Below are 16,640 nucleotides of genomic sequence, written 5' to 3'. Positions count from 1 at the left end.
TTGCACCCATATGCTGCACTAAATAATTTATAAACACCTTAAACGGTTTTATGTTTGATTAAAAAGATTTTTCTTCTAGAATAATAATTGTTATCTACTATTTATTAACATACCTACATAATACATGTACCGGTACATGCAGACCTAAACATTTGATAGATTGGCTCGTTGAAACAGATCCTGTACATGAGTATTGAGACAAATACGTAAGAACATGATGCCAAATATTGATATTCATGACCTTACTTGTGTTATAAATGTGATATATACAATACTTGTTGTAATAGCAACTCTGACAACGGCGATGATTATAATGATAACGTGCTTAATATGAAAATTACCAAGTACTGACCGGTCCATCAAGCGAGACACCAGAGAACAAGTAAGTAAGGCCGAATGGCTATATACGAGTTAATATACACAATAATAAAAACATTTCGAACATGTACATGTAGGAATACTGAATTGACAATCACTCCAAGATATGAAGTATCTCTCGGTTTAAAGTTTAAATTACAAGTATTTTAAAGTGATCAACACACACTCAAATTTGTCGAAGACGCACAATCTGCCGTCCGGCAGAACTGCCAACTTGTCGATTTTATGAAGTAGTTCCGGTTTTGTAAGTAACTCTTTCCGGTTTGCGGAGCGTGTTACTTGGTATAGCACATCTTGACATCCGCTTGCTTGAAAATGTACAAGCACATTTCCGAATCGATCGAATCGCGCCTCGCGAAATTCGCATCTCATCGGCGAAAGCGATTCCGACGAAAACGTAAATCTCCGAACACGTTCGGCCGTCTCCGTAATGGTCTCGCAGAAAATGTTACCCTCGAGGTCCTTACACATGGCAATGATCTCATTGTCCGGGGATTCCATAATTTTCAGCACGCTGATATCGTGCTCAGCGTGGTTCGTTGCGCACGCTACGCATTGGTTATTATATAAATGGAGTTGTTTTTGCGTGAAAGATCTTACCACAATCAGACTCCGGCTGGTGACTTCAAAGTCAAAGCATGGACCCTCTGGGATGGGGATCTTGCGCAGTTCTCCGACGACGAACTGGCCCTTCACTAGCACCGCGACGTAAATGCCCTCTGTGTCTTTTTTCGTTAAGGACCTCAGTTTCGCTTGACTTATAATGGACGAGGCATAGTGACCGGGATACACAGCGAGAATAATGGTGTCTTTGGCGCCGATTGCCAAACGGACTATGGTTCCATCCGGGAGCTTTTCGAACGTTTTCTTATACTCGTGTTCGCCGTCGACGTCAAACGAGTCCACTTCCGCTATTAGACATGGACTCGATACGGACCGCATAGAGATGCGTTTCGACGCGCGGGACATGTTTTCGCTCTCCTCGTCCATCCTAAGCCACACTGTGACCGTCTGGCCGGTCACCTTGCATGTCTTGTAAGTTTCCAGATTCCACTTGGAATCCACGAATTTCGTGAAGATCTGTGATCTCTTCAGGGAAAAGTCATTAGACATCACTGCGCGCATTTTCTTCTGAAGTTCGGACGCGTCCATCGGTCCAGGGCCTGTTGGTACGACGCTATCGAACGGTGCGGACTTCCGGCTGGTCCACGGCGATAAGGTCTGTGAGACCGTTAACGTGCCTAGCTCAGCGGACAAAACCGTTGTCAGCCTCTCATTCATGGAAAAATTCAGACCCATTTTGTATCCTTGACCAAACCTGCTTAATTTCGCCTCTTGTAGCTCCTTCCAGCGTTTGTCGATTTTTTCCTTGTACATGGTGTTTTCCGCATCCGTACCGTAGAATACCAAGTTGTCGGTCAAGTCCTGCAGCGCCTGTGCTCGCGTTCCTTTGGCATTCATTTCCGCCATGCACAAGTTTAGTCTGGACTCCACATCTTCCGCGTGCGAATGTAGTTCGTCAAGAAGTCGTTTCTTTTCCTTTAATATGTGATTGATTAATAAATCAACTTGTTCGTTTATGCGCATCACAGTCGAGTCGACGTTCTTATCGTATTCGGCGCCAATTCGCTCGATATCGTGAAGCGCTTCTTTCGTTTCGTTAATGTAATCGTTAACTCGCGTATGAATATCAGAGATGAACGTTTTCGCAGGAGCGGCTGCGTCTATCATATCAATCACCTCGTGTTTCTGATGTTTTTCGTCCTTACACTTATAGCACGCGCAACATTGGCAAGTAACGCAGTGAAACAGCACTGATTCGGTCTGGTGCACCGGGCACGCGGTGTCCCTGCGCGGCAAAGCGTCGCGCAGAATGGAGTCCTGTTTCCGGTGTATAGGAATCACCTTATTTACACCATTGTGTACATGATTACTTGCACAGTCCTCGCACATAGGCACTTTGCAGCCTACACATTTCACAGTGGCGGGAAGTTTGTTCTCGTCGCTGCAGAATTTACACGAGCCACGTGACAACGTGTTTCCATTGTCCAAAGCGTTTACCTCGCGCACTAAATCCTGATACAACACGTGCGTCGGCAAGGCACTGACGCCAGTTTCCGGCAGGCGGATCACGTGACGACACAGTGGGCACGTGACGTCATTGACAGATGGGCACTCCAGCACGTACTCGTTCAAACAAGCGGAGCAGAACACGTGACCGCAATCGACTTCCTTCGGGTCGGTTAATCGATCGTTGCAGAAGAAGCACTCGATGGACCGCAAAAGACCTTCCGTTGGCGGGATCTCACCTTCGATCTCGTGAGACCCATTCGAGATTTGGCGCTCCATATTTTATCATTCGAAATGAGCTCCAGACGGATCAAATTCTGCCGGTTTCAGAAAAGCCTGTTTCATTTCTTGATACCCGGTATGTTTAATCTTTATTTCCTTATGTACGTTTTTGGTGAATTGTAAAACCAATACACATGCATTAGCGACAAAATCGTTGCTGGCTACCTCTACTTAAAAGCGAGCACTTTGAGAACTTCATAAGGCGTTAAGAAAACTTGAAGGGTGTGAGATATTTTTTGTGCATTCTCTTATCATCGAGGGTAAACGAAGAATTTCCCTGTGCTCGGTGGTTGGTTTCGGTGAGCTCGCAGTTGTTGGACAGACGTGATGATCGATATTCCTTAAACGATAAGAAATATAATACAAATGTTGGCAGTAAAACATACACGTTTGGCAAATACATACTTAACTCCGATAAGAGCACTACAGGCGATGTTATAGATAATATTCAATATATACAATGATTAACTGTGCCAAATCTATTATGTTCCGGGTCCCCGACCACTCCTACCCTAAATCTCGTGTGTGAGTCGCGTTCTGAGAAAACTGAGCATAATAAATGTGCGTTAAGTAAAATGTCGTCCCAGATTAGCCTGTGCAGTCCACACAGGCTAATCAGGGATGACACTCTTCGCCTAAACTTTATTTTCGGTAAGGAGGGACTTCCTTGAAACTAAAATACATAAAAAAGCGGAAAGTGTCGTCCCTGATTAGCCAGTGCGGATTGCACAGGCTTATCAGGGACGACACTTTACGCACATGCATTATGCCCAGTTTTCTCAGAACGCGACTCTGTGTGTGCGTGCGCCTGCGTGTGAGTATTTCGAAGTGTCTGGGGTCCATCCGCGCCTGAGGCTGCATTAAGCGCGTAACCGGAGTGTGCCCCAGTGCTTTTACAGGCCTTTTACGCCCTATGCCACGGGTCCCATTCCAAATGCAAATCTGATTGTGTTTTTTTCCCCAATTGAAAAAAAAATCCCAAATACCCCCCCCCCCACCCAAAAAAAAATAAAATAAAATAAAATAGTTTTTTAAACCTTTAAATATTTAAGTTAACCTGATCCAGATAAAAAAACGAAATCCGGCGTTTCGCGCGATTTTTTTCACCTGAACAAAGGCCAGGCCTTTTCCCCCAAATCAGATATTAAAAAAAGCTGCACTTATCACACATGTTCATAATATTTTGTAAAAATTTAATAATATGTTAGCAAAATAGTCGTTATTTACCAGTTAACGGTTTCTTTGAAATATAAGAAACACTATTTACATGCAGGACCCTATTTGTTTGTATAGGTCCCTGTTACATGCGATTATTTTTCCCAATTGAGCCAGTTTTGCGAATATTTTTTTTCCCAAAATGGGTTTTTTCACGACGCGAAATACCCAAAATTCCAGTGTGGCGTTTTCCCAAAAAGGAGCGGAAAAGGCCTGTCTTACGTAATAAGCTTAATACTAGACTCGTAAAATTTACGACGAAATCTGAGTAAAAGCTTCAATGTCCGATTTTTTTGTACTGAAACATATTTTTGTGGCCTTTTGTTGCTGTTGTGGTGGTGGTGGGGGCGGGTTAACTTGATTATATACGCAGAGCAAAAGTTATCACGTACATTAACTATGGTAGAAAAAGAGTGTGAAGATTCCCGTCTTTGAATATCATGATTAAAGAGGAATTAAATGAAGAAAAAAAGGAAACAAGTTTCCCAACCTTCATATCTTGCTGTTTTGGCAATACATACTGGCTATATATTGGCCAAACCTGCTACAACAATTGCATTCAACTCTATAGATTCCGATAGAGTTCGAACTGTCTGGGAACTACTTACACATAATATTGTAACAGGAGACAAGAATGTAAAATGTAACTGTTCATGTCAAATAAAGTACGAATATTCTAAATGTCCATAAAAAGTGAAATACACTTTTAACGAAACATATATTGCGTGGTTATTTGTATATATATCTTTGGGTCAAATAGGTTTTCTTCTAATGAATCATTTAAGAATAACACTTTAATATCATTATTTGTACTTTTGTAAAAAAGATAACCATGTAAGGACAAATATCGTGAGAACGAAGAAACGCAGAATTCGCAGTCACATGTCGTTACAATGATATTCGTTTTGCATAACTCAAATCGTTTAAAAAAAGTGCAATCCTGAGTACAGAATTATATAAAGTTGAAGGATTATTAACCCATTTATGCCTAGTGGACTCTCCTATCCTTCTAAATTGGATCAGTTTTATTTCCAAAATTAGGGATTTCTAGTATATGTATTTCTATATTTAGAACCTTTAAGCAAACAGCGCAGAACCTGATAAGACACCGCATCATGCGGCGTCTCATCTGGGTCTACGCTGTTTGCCAAGGCCTTTTTCTAGACGCTAGGCATAAATGGGTTAAAAAAATAAAGAATTACTAAACGTATGTAGATATTTCAAGTACAAAGATACACGATTAATTGCACTACATTCAATACCTTCTATACAATGAGTTTACTTCCGTTTGTTAACAAGTGTCGCCCATACACGAATATAATTGCCAAATGAAACGATCAGCGTAAACACAGTGCTTACATAGGCGTGTATGCAGTATGTATGTACACTGCTTCTTAGTCATATGAGCGACATACGAGTCGTGTTCTGAGAAAACTATGCATAAATGCATGTGCGTGAAGTGTCGTCCCAGATTAGCGTGTGACGTAACGCGCTGTTGTTTGGTGCATGTAAAATTCGACGGATTGTTTACAACAACCTTCATACGTTACACACGTTCTTTAAAGGGGCCCTTTAACGTTTTGGTAAATTGCCAATTTTCATACGTTACACATTTTCTTTAAAGGGGCCATTTCACGTTTTGGTATATTGCCAAATTTAAAAAAAATCTGTTTCAGATTCGCACATTTTCGTTTTAGTTATGATATTTGTGCGAAAATAATAATACTGAACATTACCATGCTCTAAAATATCAATTATATGCATCTTTTGACGATTTGATACCTGAAAATTATAAAGCGTTGCAACGCGAAACGATTGAATAATTTGGTAAGTTCTGTTGTTGTCGTTATATTTTGTGAAACTTCGAGGATTACTTATATAAAGTATATAATTCGTCCACTCATAGTATGAGCACGGATGGCCGAGTGGTTACTTTTTTCTATTTTTATTTGTATTCTTGTTTTTCTTACTAGAGATTTTTAGGTCCAAAGTTTCAATTTATCAATGTAAAGCATTTAATGACAAACTGCAATAGATTCCAAAATTCTGTGAAAAGGTCCCTTTAAGGGACTTGCTCATAGATTGTTTAAGTAATTAAATGATTTCACTAACTGTAGTAGCTACTGTTTGGAATAGTTTTAAATAATTATAGTATCAATGAAAATCATATTAAACAATAAATGTCATGGGGTTCAAACCCGGGACCTCTCGTAGCAAAAGCAAATTGCGTAACCACTACACCACGCCGGTTTTAAAGGGACCTTTACACAGATTTTGGGATGTATAACGCTTTATAATTTTCAGGTTTTAAAATTTTCAAAATATGCATATAATGGATATTTTAGAGCATGGTAATTGTTCGCTATTACTGTTTTCTCACAAATAGGATAACAACAACGAAAATTTGCGAATCTAAAACTTTTTTTTAAATGTTGTCAATTAGCAGTTCGCACAGGCTAATCAGGGACGACTCTTTCCGCCTAAATTGGATTTTTGCTATGAAGAGACTTCATTTTAACGAAAAATGTCATAAAAGCGAAAGTGTCGTCCCTGATTAGCCTGTGCGGACTGCACAGGGTAATCTTGGACGACACTTTACGCACATGCATTAAGCCCCGTTGTCTCAGAACGCGACTCATTTGTATTACTAACATGGCTTTTAAGGTACACGCAAGCTCCAATGTCTCATAGGCCCAATAATAAGGCGTTTGAGTTTGCTTCCATTAGTCTCGTGTTCGAATAACGGTAAAGGCAATGCATTCATTTTATTGATTTATTATTATTAATTAAAACATGAAACAGTTATTTGTAAATGCAGTAAATACGAGATATGTGAACAATTCCCTTTAAGCTGTATACATAGAGAATAACAGGTTACTGTCCCATCGTTTTGTAATATATCAGGCGAGGCTTAGAATAATATTCTTGCCGAGCCGTAATTTTATCCGTGCCGAGCCTGATATATTACACAACGATGGGACAGTAACCTGTTTTTCTGTTTATCATACCACATTTTCCTAAATAACTGCAAAACAATCCATTTCTTTATATTTAATATGTACGGATCCCCGCTGATTTTGCTGATCCGGCTTTAACACGTTGACATAGTTTTACACGTTGACACGTTTTACACGTTGTAGAAACGGCGTTCGAAAAGACAACACGAAAAATCGCTTATTTTAAACATCGTATAGAGAAAAAAAGTTGTTTGAACTACGAATGGGAAAAGTACAACCGCTTTAATTATAAACGTCTTGAATTGGAGATCAGGAATGGACCGCAGCGACAAATTTAATCTTAGAACACACTTCACCGAATAATTTGGTGACGCCATTTTGGAGATGTGTATTGAAATTGACATTTTGATGATGGTGTCAATAATAACATAAGCGTGTTAAATCGTTTGTTTAAATAGTTGAGGATAAGCATACAGTTATCATTTGTCTTGACTTTCTGTGCAAAATTTGCGAGTGCAAAGACTATATCGATATTTAAGATTTATTGCCACATTGATGACGTCATTTAACTTATGCAGTGCGGGCTGTTGTGATTTTTTTTAAAATAAACGTTTTTGTGATTTATGACTTTAAACTAGAATAAAATATGTACGTTCTTGGTATCAAATCGTTTGTTTTGTTGAACCTGATTCATGTTGATAGAAATTGTTGACTTTATTGAAAATCCCACGTAACTCCAAACATTGACTGATACAAGAACTTCCTGTTGACCATGATATAAAAAAATATATCAGGCAACGTTATATCAGGCAGATATCAATGCGGTGGTATGATAAGTAGTATTATGAAGGCATTGTTTTTTGCAAGCTAGCATCACAGACTGTACTAATGGGTCACGATCTGCGGGGCGTATAGTATCGCAACATCCTGGTTAAAACAAGACTTTTCCTAGTACTTAAACAAATGATTCAGGAATTATAGACTTATATATTCAATACGACGCTCGCAGTGCACGATAAAAAGTCAGTACCACTTACACAAGGATACAATTCAAAAACATCTTAAAAGTGCTCTTCAAAGAAACGTTTAAAAAAACGCCTTCTTAGTGCTCTTGAATGCTTATTTCTGATACCCCGGCGACGTTGTTTGATAATGGACCATGGCAGACGAGTCATGAAAAATATTAATTAAAAGGAAGCACGAACTCCGCAATATAAGAATTTAAAATAATTGCGCTTACAGCATCTTTGAAAAGAATTTGAAAATGTCAAATGAAAACATGTTGTGGTGCCCAGTTCTGATGATGCCTAGAATTAGTGTGTTTCAACCTACCCAACCGAATACATGTTTGTGTGTGCAGAGCTTTGACTGTTAACTTCATTCTATCCTATTCGCTAAATTAACTTCACACATAAGCCGTGCTCAGTGAAAAAGGGGTTTAATGCATGTGCGTAGTGTCCGCACATGTTAATCAAGGACGACACGTTCTGCCTAAAAATAGATTTTTGCTAAGAAGAGACTTTTTTTAAACAGAAAATATCATAAAAGCGGACAGAGTCGTTCCTGATTAGCCTGTGCGGATTGCACAGGCTAATCTGGGACGACACTGTACGCACATGCATTACGCCCAGTTTTCTCAGAACGCGACTCAAATTAACTTCACACATAAACACTTGACGTTGAATACTGAATTTGTCGATTTCTGACAAGAATCTCCTTATTCAGACGAGAAATAACTTGTGTATGGAAAAATATAAGCGTTAACATTCTTATTTTATAATAGTGGCGTCCTTTGTTCGGTTTACAAAGTTTGTTCCATGAATGCACGCATACTTTTTATCAAAAATTACTTTGCAACTATATAAAGATATATTTACGCACTAAAACCTACAACGGACATTAGATGCCATATCAACTCATAGCACAACTGCTTCTATTAAAACAAAAAAGAAGTACGTGTTTTGCAAAAATGGTGATAATGTTGCCCGTTTGTTTGAAACGTATAAAATACATAATGGAGTGCATGTACTCGGTATATTGTTCTATAGTGTGATTAGCATTCCAATAAGCTTACGTTTGATTCCACATCTTCCACGTTCCCAAGATATTCTAAATGGAGCACATGGAACGTTATCAGTAAACGATCGACGATAAAACCGTATAAATAATCGAAGTTATGCCCGGGGACACCAGACAAGACGGCCTTGATCTTAATGGCATCTACATAAATTGCGCAAATAAAGGAAGTTACAAACATATAATTACCGCTCCGATAAGATCACGGAGTATTATTGTCAATGAGAGAACGTAACACCAAAATAAAATTTAAAGACACTATGTGAAATTACATACCAATGAATTCAAAATTTTGGTTACAATTTATTGGTTTCATCCCAGCTCTATAGTCTGAACAATTCGCTTTCAAGTTCGTAATGATTAATTTAACCCATTTATGCCTAGCGTCTATTAAAAAAAAGGCATTGGCAAACAGCGTAGACCCAGATAATCTGTTTGCTTAAAGGAATTTCTGTAAGAAATATTCTAAATATAAAAATAGATATACTAGACATCCCTAATTTTGGAAATAAATTGATCCAATTTAGAAGGATGGGAGAGTCCACTGTGCATATATTGATTAAATGTGTGTATTTCATGTCGGGTAGCGGGTGCAGCGGTGTCACGTGGTTAGCAATAGCAATCAGCTGAAGTACATGTTGCTCACAACGGAATCTAAATACTGCGTTATAGGGTCACAGCCTTTTTTCGGGGACAAAAAGACACAATTTTCTTTGAGGAATGAAAAATACTGAGGTAGATTGGAAATTTAGAGAAAAAAATGCATGATTTTAAAGAAATTTATGTAGTGGAAAGGGCCTTTTTGGTCAAGTGGAAGAAAAAGAGGCCCCTGGAGAAGAAGTTTTTTTTTGGCCCTGGCTTAATACAACAAATAGTAAACAACAACCAGTTTCCATTAGGCTACTGTACCATCTACAAACCACCTAAAATAAAACTATAACACTGTTATCTTGTACCCAATTGCAATATGATATGCTACTCACAAAGTCTTAAATGTAGAAAATCTGTTTCACAGAGTCTGCCACCATACGCAACCCATCACAGGCAATCGGCATTAGTTACTACCCCTACCCCTCCCCCAAGGTTCTACCCTCTCTCAGAAATCTCAAAATTGTACATTTGTTCTACAAAATTTCAAGACAAAAAAATTGGTAAAAAATAGACTTAGTTTTCTTGGATTGTTATTTTGTATAAAAAAGTACAATTTAATTTTGAGTGTTTTTTTCGGGGGGGGGGGGGGATAGAAGAGCCGGGGGGCAGTAACTAATGCCGAGTGAATGTGCAATCCGTGATCCTCGTTCTGAGAAAGCGTGGCTTAATGCATGTGCGTAATTTTTTGTCATTGATTAGCATGTGCAGTCTGCACAGGCTAACCAGGGGCGAATCTCTCCACTTTTAAGATACGTTTAGTTGAAATGATGTCTCTTTTAAACGAAAATCCGGCTGAAGCGGAAAGTGTCGTTCCACACAGCATAATCTGGGAAGACCCTTAAAAATGAAATAAGTCCGATTTTCCCAGAACGAGGATAATTTACTCAGTTAAACGATACTCAACTGTTCAAGTGGCTTTTTATGACATGTTAAATATCTAACGTTTATAGAAAGCAATGCGCGACTACCGTTAAACCTAGTCAACAAGAACATATATATAAAGCTAGATATCTATCAGTATAAACATGTCAGAACGAAAATTATCCTAATTAATAAGTAAATCACGTTTCCTGGTTGCGTTAAGTTTACTATGTGTGCATATGTTAATGGGCAAATGAAAATTAAATGATCCGTAAAACATTGAAGCAAAAAAGCAAATATAAGCAATACAAACCTGTGTAATGGTATATCCAACCACAAAACTTTAATTCACAATCAGAACCAAACTAATTGTCAATTGACTACGCTGTCCAATCCACACAGCTGTGTTTACATGATCTATTAACATCACTGTACACGCGTGACATTGTCACAATAAATAGATGGCTGTCAAATATATAAGATCACAGCTATCGTTTGGGCGTTTCTAATATTAGTAAACACAATGGGCAACATAAACTACAGGCATAAACACTAATTTCACTAAGTGCTTAGTTGGTAAAGCGTAGGTTAAACAACACTATACACGTTATTCATATGAAGTTTATCATTTAAACACGGTTGCTTTCGTGTTTTTGATTTAAGCGCAGAAGGCATATATGATATTATTATAGTTATGATGATAAACGCTGTTTAAAAACCTCCTTATAACGTGTTACCCAGTCAGGTAAATTATCATCAACGATAGCAATTTACTCCGGGCCCTCCCTTTTCCAAAGAGGACACTATATTGAGTTGCTATAAAAGCTCGCTCATGTAGCGAGGAAGTGTTCCTTATACTTCACCCTTCTACAATTACCTGATCCATTTTATTTATTTATTTTTTACGCAATTCCTTCTCTCAACTGTGGGACGTCGTACAGACAAACAAACATATGTGGTTTATTTACGTTGGGCGCTATTGCAACACAGCTAAAAAGCTTCCCGACAACATTGTAGATTGAATCCGAGCCTTCCCTGCTCCAAAGCAGACACTGCCGCGCCCCCCCCGATGAGACTTCCGAAATGTGACCCATTTTTATACCGGAACTCTGATAAAGTAGACCCATTTTGATACAAGATTTTTTAAAGCATACCCATTTGTATACGATACCATTGAGAAAGTGGACCCATTTCAATAAAAGAAGTTTGATAAACTGGACCCATTTAAATACTAGAATTTGATAAAGTAGACACATTTCATACTAGAATTTTAATCTCTTTCATATCAATACAGTATACTTATTATATTGAAATTGCTATTATATCTTTCCCGCTACTGAAATTTACTTTTTGATAACCATTTATAAACAAGAATGACATTTATCATACTCATTTTGATACTGATACTTTCAAATATATATGCAATATGCGGCAAGGCAATTTCAGTGCCCCTTATAGTTTACCAACCACATAATCAACCCTAATCGCCAACTTTCTGCTGCATGATCTTCCTCTCTAAGTACATTTTACTGCGGACAGTCTCAGTCGCTAAATTGAGGTACTTTCAAATCAGCAATGTTGGAATTCAACTTAATTATAAGCCCCGTATAAAACGTAGCACTCACTTCGTTTTAAGTCTGATGAAATTCACCAGGGACTCTGGTACACGTGACCTCATTGATGTATTTTAAATGTATGATAAATTGTGAAAACCATGGATCTGACATGAATCTTCAGCAAGCACGCCATTTGTAAGTTGAACGATATTGTGCAAGTACGCGTAGCAATACTTTGCTAATGGTTAGCGGACCTAATGTGCGTCTTAAGCAGTCACGTCATTTGTACGTTGAGCGATATTTTGCAACTGTAGCGTTGCTCTGACGTGACACTTCAGCAGTCACTGCATGTGCAAGTTTGGCGGTATTGTGCAACTGCAGCGTGGATCTGACGTGAGACTTCAGCAGTCACTTCATGTGCAAGTTCGGCGATAGTGTTTTACTGCAAAATGAATCTGACTTTAGACTCTAGCTAGCACGTCATCTGTAAGTTGTGCGATATTGTGCTACTGCAGCATGGATCTGACTTGAAACTTCAGCAAGCACGTCATCTGTAAGTTGAGCGATATTGTGCTACTGCAGCATGGATCTGACGTGAGACTTCAGCAAGCACGTCATCTATAATTTTGGCGATATTTTGCTACTCAATCAAGGATCTGACTCGAGATTTCAGCAAACACGTCATCTGTAGGTTTGGCGAGATTGTGCGACTGCATTATGGATCTGACTTTAGTCTTCATATAGCACGCCGTGTGCAAGTTCAGCGATATTGTGCTTCTGCATCATGGGTCTGACACGAGACTTCAACTAGCACGTCATCTGTTTTGCCCGCAGAACGGCCGAATTTAGGGCCGCATTTAGGGCCGCAGAGGCCGCAGAATAGTGATGTCCACAATTCAGCTTGCACGTCATTTGTAAGTTAAGCAATATTGTGCTGCTACATCATGGATCTGACTTGAGACTTCCGCAAGTACGTCATCTTTAAGATGGGTGATATTGTTCTACGGCATCATGGATCTGACTTGACACTTCAGCTAACACGTCATTTGTTAGTTGCGCGATATTGTGCTTCTGCATCATGGATCTGAATAGAGACTTCAGCTAGCACGTCATCTGTAAGTTGCGCGATATTGTGCGACTACATCATGGATCTGAGCTGAGACTTAAGCTAGCACGTCATCTGTAAGTTGCGCGATATTGTGCTACTGAAGCATGGATCTTACGCGAGACTTCAGCTAGCACGTCTTCTGTTAGTTGGGCGATATTGTGCTACTGCATTATGGGTCTTATTTGAGACTTTAGCAAGCACGTCATGTGTAAGTTGAGCGATATTGTGCTACTGCAACCTGGATCTGACTTGAGACTTGAGCTAGCACGAAATGTATTAGTTGGGCGATATTGTGCCACTGCAGCCTGAGTCTGACGCGAGACTTTAGCAAACACGTCACGTGCAAGTTGAGCGATATTGTGCTACTGCATCGTGGATCTGACATGAGACTTCACTAGCACGACATGTATTAGTTGGGCGATATTGTTCTTCTGTAGCGTGAATCTGACTTGAGACTTCAGCTAGCATGTTTGTGCAAGCTGAGCGATATTGTGCTCGTGGATCATAAATCTGACTTAAGACTTCAGTTAGCACGTCATGTGTAAGTTGAGCGATATTGTGCTACTTCATCATTGATCTGACTTGACAATTCAGCTAGCACGTCATGTGTAAGTTAAACGATATTGTGCTGCTGCATCGTGGATCTGACTTGAGACTTCAGCAAGTACGTTATCTTTACGATGGACGATATTGTTCTACTGCATCATGGATCGGACTTGACTCTTCAGCTAACACGTCATTTGTTAGTTGCGGAATGTTGTGCTTCTGCATCATGGATCTGAATAGAGACTTCGGCTAGCACGTCATCTGTAAGTTGCGCGATATTCTGCGACTACATCATGGCTCTGAGCTGAGACTTATGCTAGCACGTCATCTGTAAGTTGCGCGATAGTGTGCTACTGAAGCATGGATCTTACGCGAGACTTCATCTAGCACGTCTTCTGTTAGTTGGGCGATATTGTGCTACTGCATTATGGATCTGATTTGAGACTTGAGCAAGCACGTCATGTGAAAGTTGAGCGATATTGTGCTACTGCATCATGGATCTGACTTGAGACTTGAGCTAGCACGAAATGTATTAGTTGGGCGATATTGTGCCACTGCAGTCTGAATGTGACGCGAGACTTTCGCAAACACGTCATGTGCAAGTTGAGCGATATTGTGCTACTGCATCGTGGATCTGACTTGAGACGTCACTAGCACGACATGTATTAGTTGGGCTATATTGTTCTTCTGTAGCGCGGATCTGACTTGAGACTTCCGCTAGCATGTTTGTGCAAGCTGAGCGATATTGTGCTCGTGCATCATAAATCTGATTTGAGACTTCAGCTAGCACGTCATGTGTAAGTTGAGCGATATTGTGCGGCTGCATCATGGATCTGACTTGAGACTTCAGCAAGTACGTTATCTTTAAGATGGGCGATATTGTTCTACGGCATCATGGATCTGACTTGACACTTCAGCTAACACGTCATTTGTTAGTTGCGCGATATTGTGCTTCTGCATCATGGATCTGAATAGAGACTTCAGCTAGCACGTCATCTGTAAGTTGCGAAATATTGCGCGACAACATCATGGATCTGACGTGAGACTTCAGTTATCACGCCATCTGTAAGTTTTTCGATATTGTGCTACTGAAGCATGGATCTTACGCGAGACTTCAGCTAGCACGTCTTCTGTTAGTTGGGCGATATTGTGCAACTGCATCATGGATCTGATTTGAGACTTCAGCAAACACGTCATGTGTAAGTTGAGCGATATTGTGCTACTGCATCATGGATCTGACTTGAGACTTGAGCTAGCACGACATGTATTAGTTGGGCGATATTGTGCCACTGCAGCCTGAGTCTGACGCGAGACTTTAGCAAACACGTCATATGCAAGTTGAGCGATATTGTGCTACTGCATCGTGGATCTGACTTGAGACTTCAGCTAGCACGACATGTATTAGTTTGGGCGATATTGTTCTTCTGTAGCGTGGATCTGACTTGAGACTTCAGCTAGCATGTTAGTGCAAGCTGAGCGAAATTTTGTCTAGTGCATCATGGGTCTGACTTAAGACTTCGGCTAGCACGTCATGTGTAAGTTGAGCGATATTGTGCTACTTCATCATGGATCTGACTTGACTCTTCAGCTAACACGTCATGTGTAAGTTGAGCGATATTTTGCTGCTGCATCATGGATCTGACTTGAGACTTCAGCAAGTACGTCATCTTTAAGATGGGCGGTATTGATCTACTGCATCATTGATCTTACTGAACAAGAGACTTCAGCTAGCACGTCATTTGTAAGTTGCGCAATATTGTGCGACTACATCATCGATCTGACTTGAGACTTCAGCAAGCACGCCATGTGTTAGTTGATCGATATTGTTCTACTGCATCATGGGTCTGACTCGCGACTTCAGCTAGCACATTATCTGTAAGTTGAGAGATATTGCGCTACTGCGTCATGGATCTGACTTGAGACTTCAGCTAGCACGTCATGTGTTATTTGGGCGATATTATGTTACTGCGTCATGGATCTGACTTGAGACTCCAGCAAACACGTCGTGTGTTAGTTGGGTGATATTGTGCTAATGAAGCATGGACTAAAACGTGATTCTTTTGTAAGTACGTCATGTGTAAGGTGGGCGATATTTCGCTTCTAAAATATATTTTGAAAAACGGTGGCAAAAGCGCTGTTTTCCAAACACTGCACACCGAAGCATATGAGTATTAAGGTATATTGCAATGGAGACATTATGTAGAAGCATTAAAAATACTTAGACATTGAGTTCTAAGCAAGAAATAAACAAAAGCGCTATCCATTATTCAACTGCCCTAATAATATATATACCGGTACGTTTTGATATTGTTCGACAACATCAATGTAGTACTCTTGAACTCAATAGGCATAACTTATGCGCATAGATTGTATCACATATTTGCATTTGGTTTTGTTCGGAAAATGAGGCTATTACAGTTTACGTTGTGACGCACGTTTCAATCCAATTACATCGCTTCCATTACGGAAACGAATATATGCATCGTTACGTTATTAATATTTTCTGACATGAAAGTCGGTGCAAGGTTCATATTTGCAAGCTATTAGAGCCTATTAGAATATGTATACGTGTCCTCTACAACATACCAGCATTGTTAATGACACACACGTAATCAAGATTCGTGTACGTCTTCCAAGAAAGTAAATGCGCTAGAAACGACATCATAGCTATGGGCCTGAAGTTTATATGACATGTAATGTAGCTACGTTTTAACATGCAATATAGCTACGTTTCATGTCATGCAAATTACAAGCATATTAATTCAGTAAGTACAATATGTCTGCATACGCCTCTGCGCGTGTTAAATATTTAAATTTATGATATACAGTCTTGTGACTGTGAATAGATAATTAATGCGGATTTTTATCACATGAGTATGGTGACTGATTTATGCTATGGCAACTTTATATGCGATTAAACGAAAGCACGTCAGACGACGG

General features: G+C 39.5%; 1 protein-coding gene across 3 annotated transcripts; it reads right to left on the bottom strand.

Moving 5' to 3' along the window:
• Positions 1-84: 84 nt before the first annotated feature.
• LOC127882078 (transcription intermediary factor 1-alpha-like) lies at positions 85-11,083 on the bottom strand. 3 transcript variants are annotated; one of them, XM_052430505.1, is made up of 2 exons: positions 10,804-11,083; positions 85-3,070 (listed from the first exon to the last, which is right to left on the bottom strand). In XM_052430505.1, the coding sequence occupies exon 2, from the start codon at positions 2,725-2,727 to the stop codon at positions 514-516; it is 2,214 nt and encodes a 737-aa protein (XP_052286465.1). In that variant the 5' UTR covers positions 2,728-3,070; positions 10,804-11,083; the 3' UTR covers positions 85-513. The 3 variants fall into 3 exon arrangements, with proteins under 3 accessions (XP_052286465.1, XP_052286467.1, XP_052286466.1); XM_052430507.1 differs by lacking the exon at positions 10,804-11,083 and adding an exon at positions 9,962-9,983; XM_052430506.1 differs by lacking the exon at positions 10,804-11,083 and adding an exon at positions 5,208-5,328.
• Positions 11,084-16,640: the final 5,557 nt, after the last annotated feature.

The sequence above is a fragment of the Dreissena polymorpha genome, chromosome 5 (assembly GCF_020536995.1).
Source record: "Dreissena polymorpha isolate Duluth1 chromosome 5, UMN_Dpol_1.0, whole genome shotgun sequence".
Taxonomy (NCBI): Eukaryota; Metazoa; Mollusca; class Bivalvia; order Myida; family Dreissenidae; genus Dreissena; species Dreissena polymorpha.
This window is presented reverse-complemented; position numbering and strand designations above follow the sequence as displayed.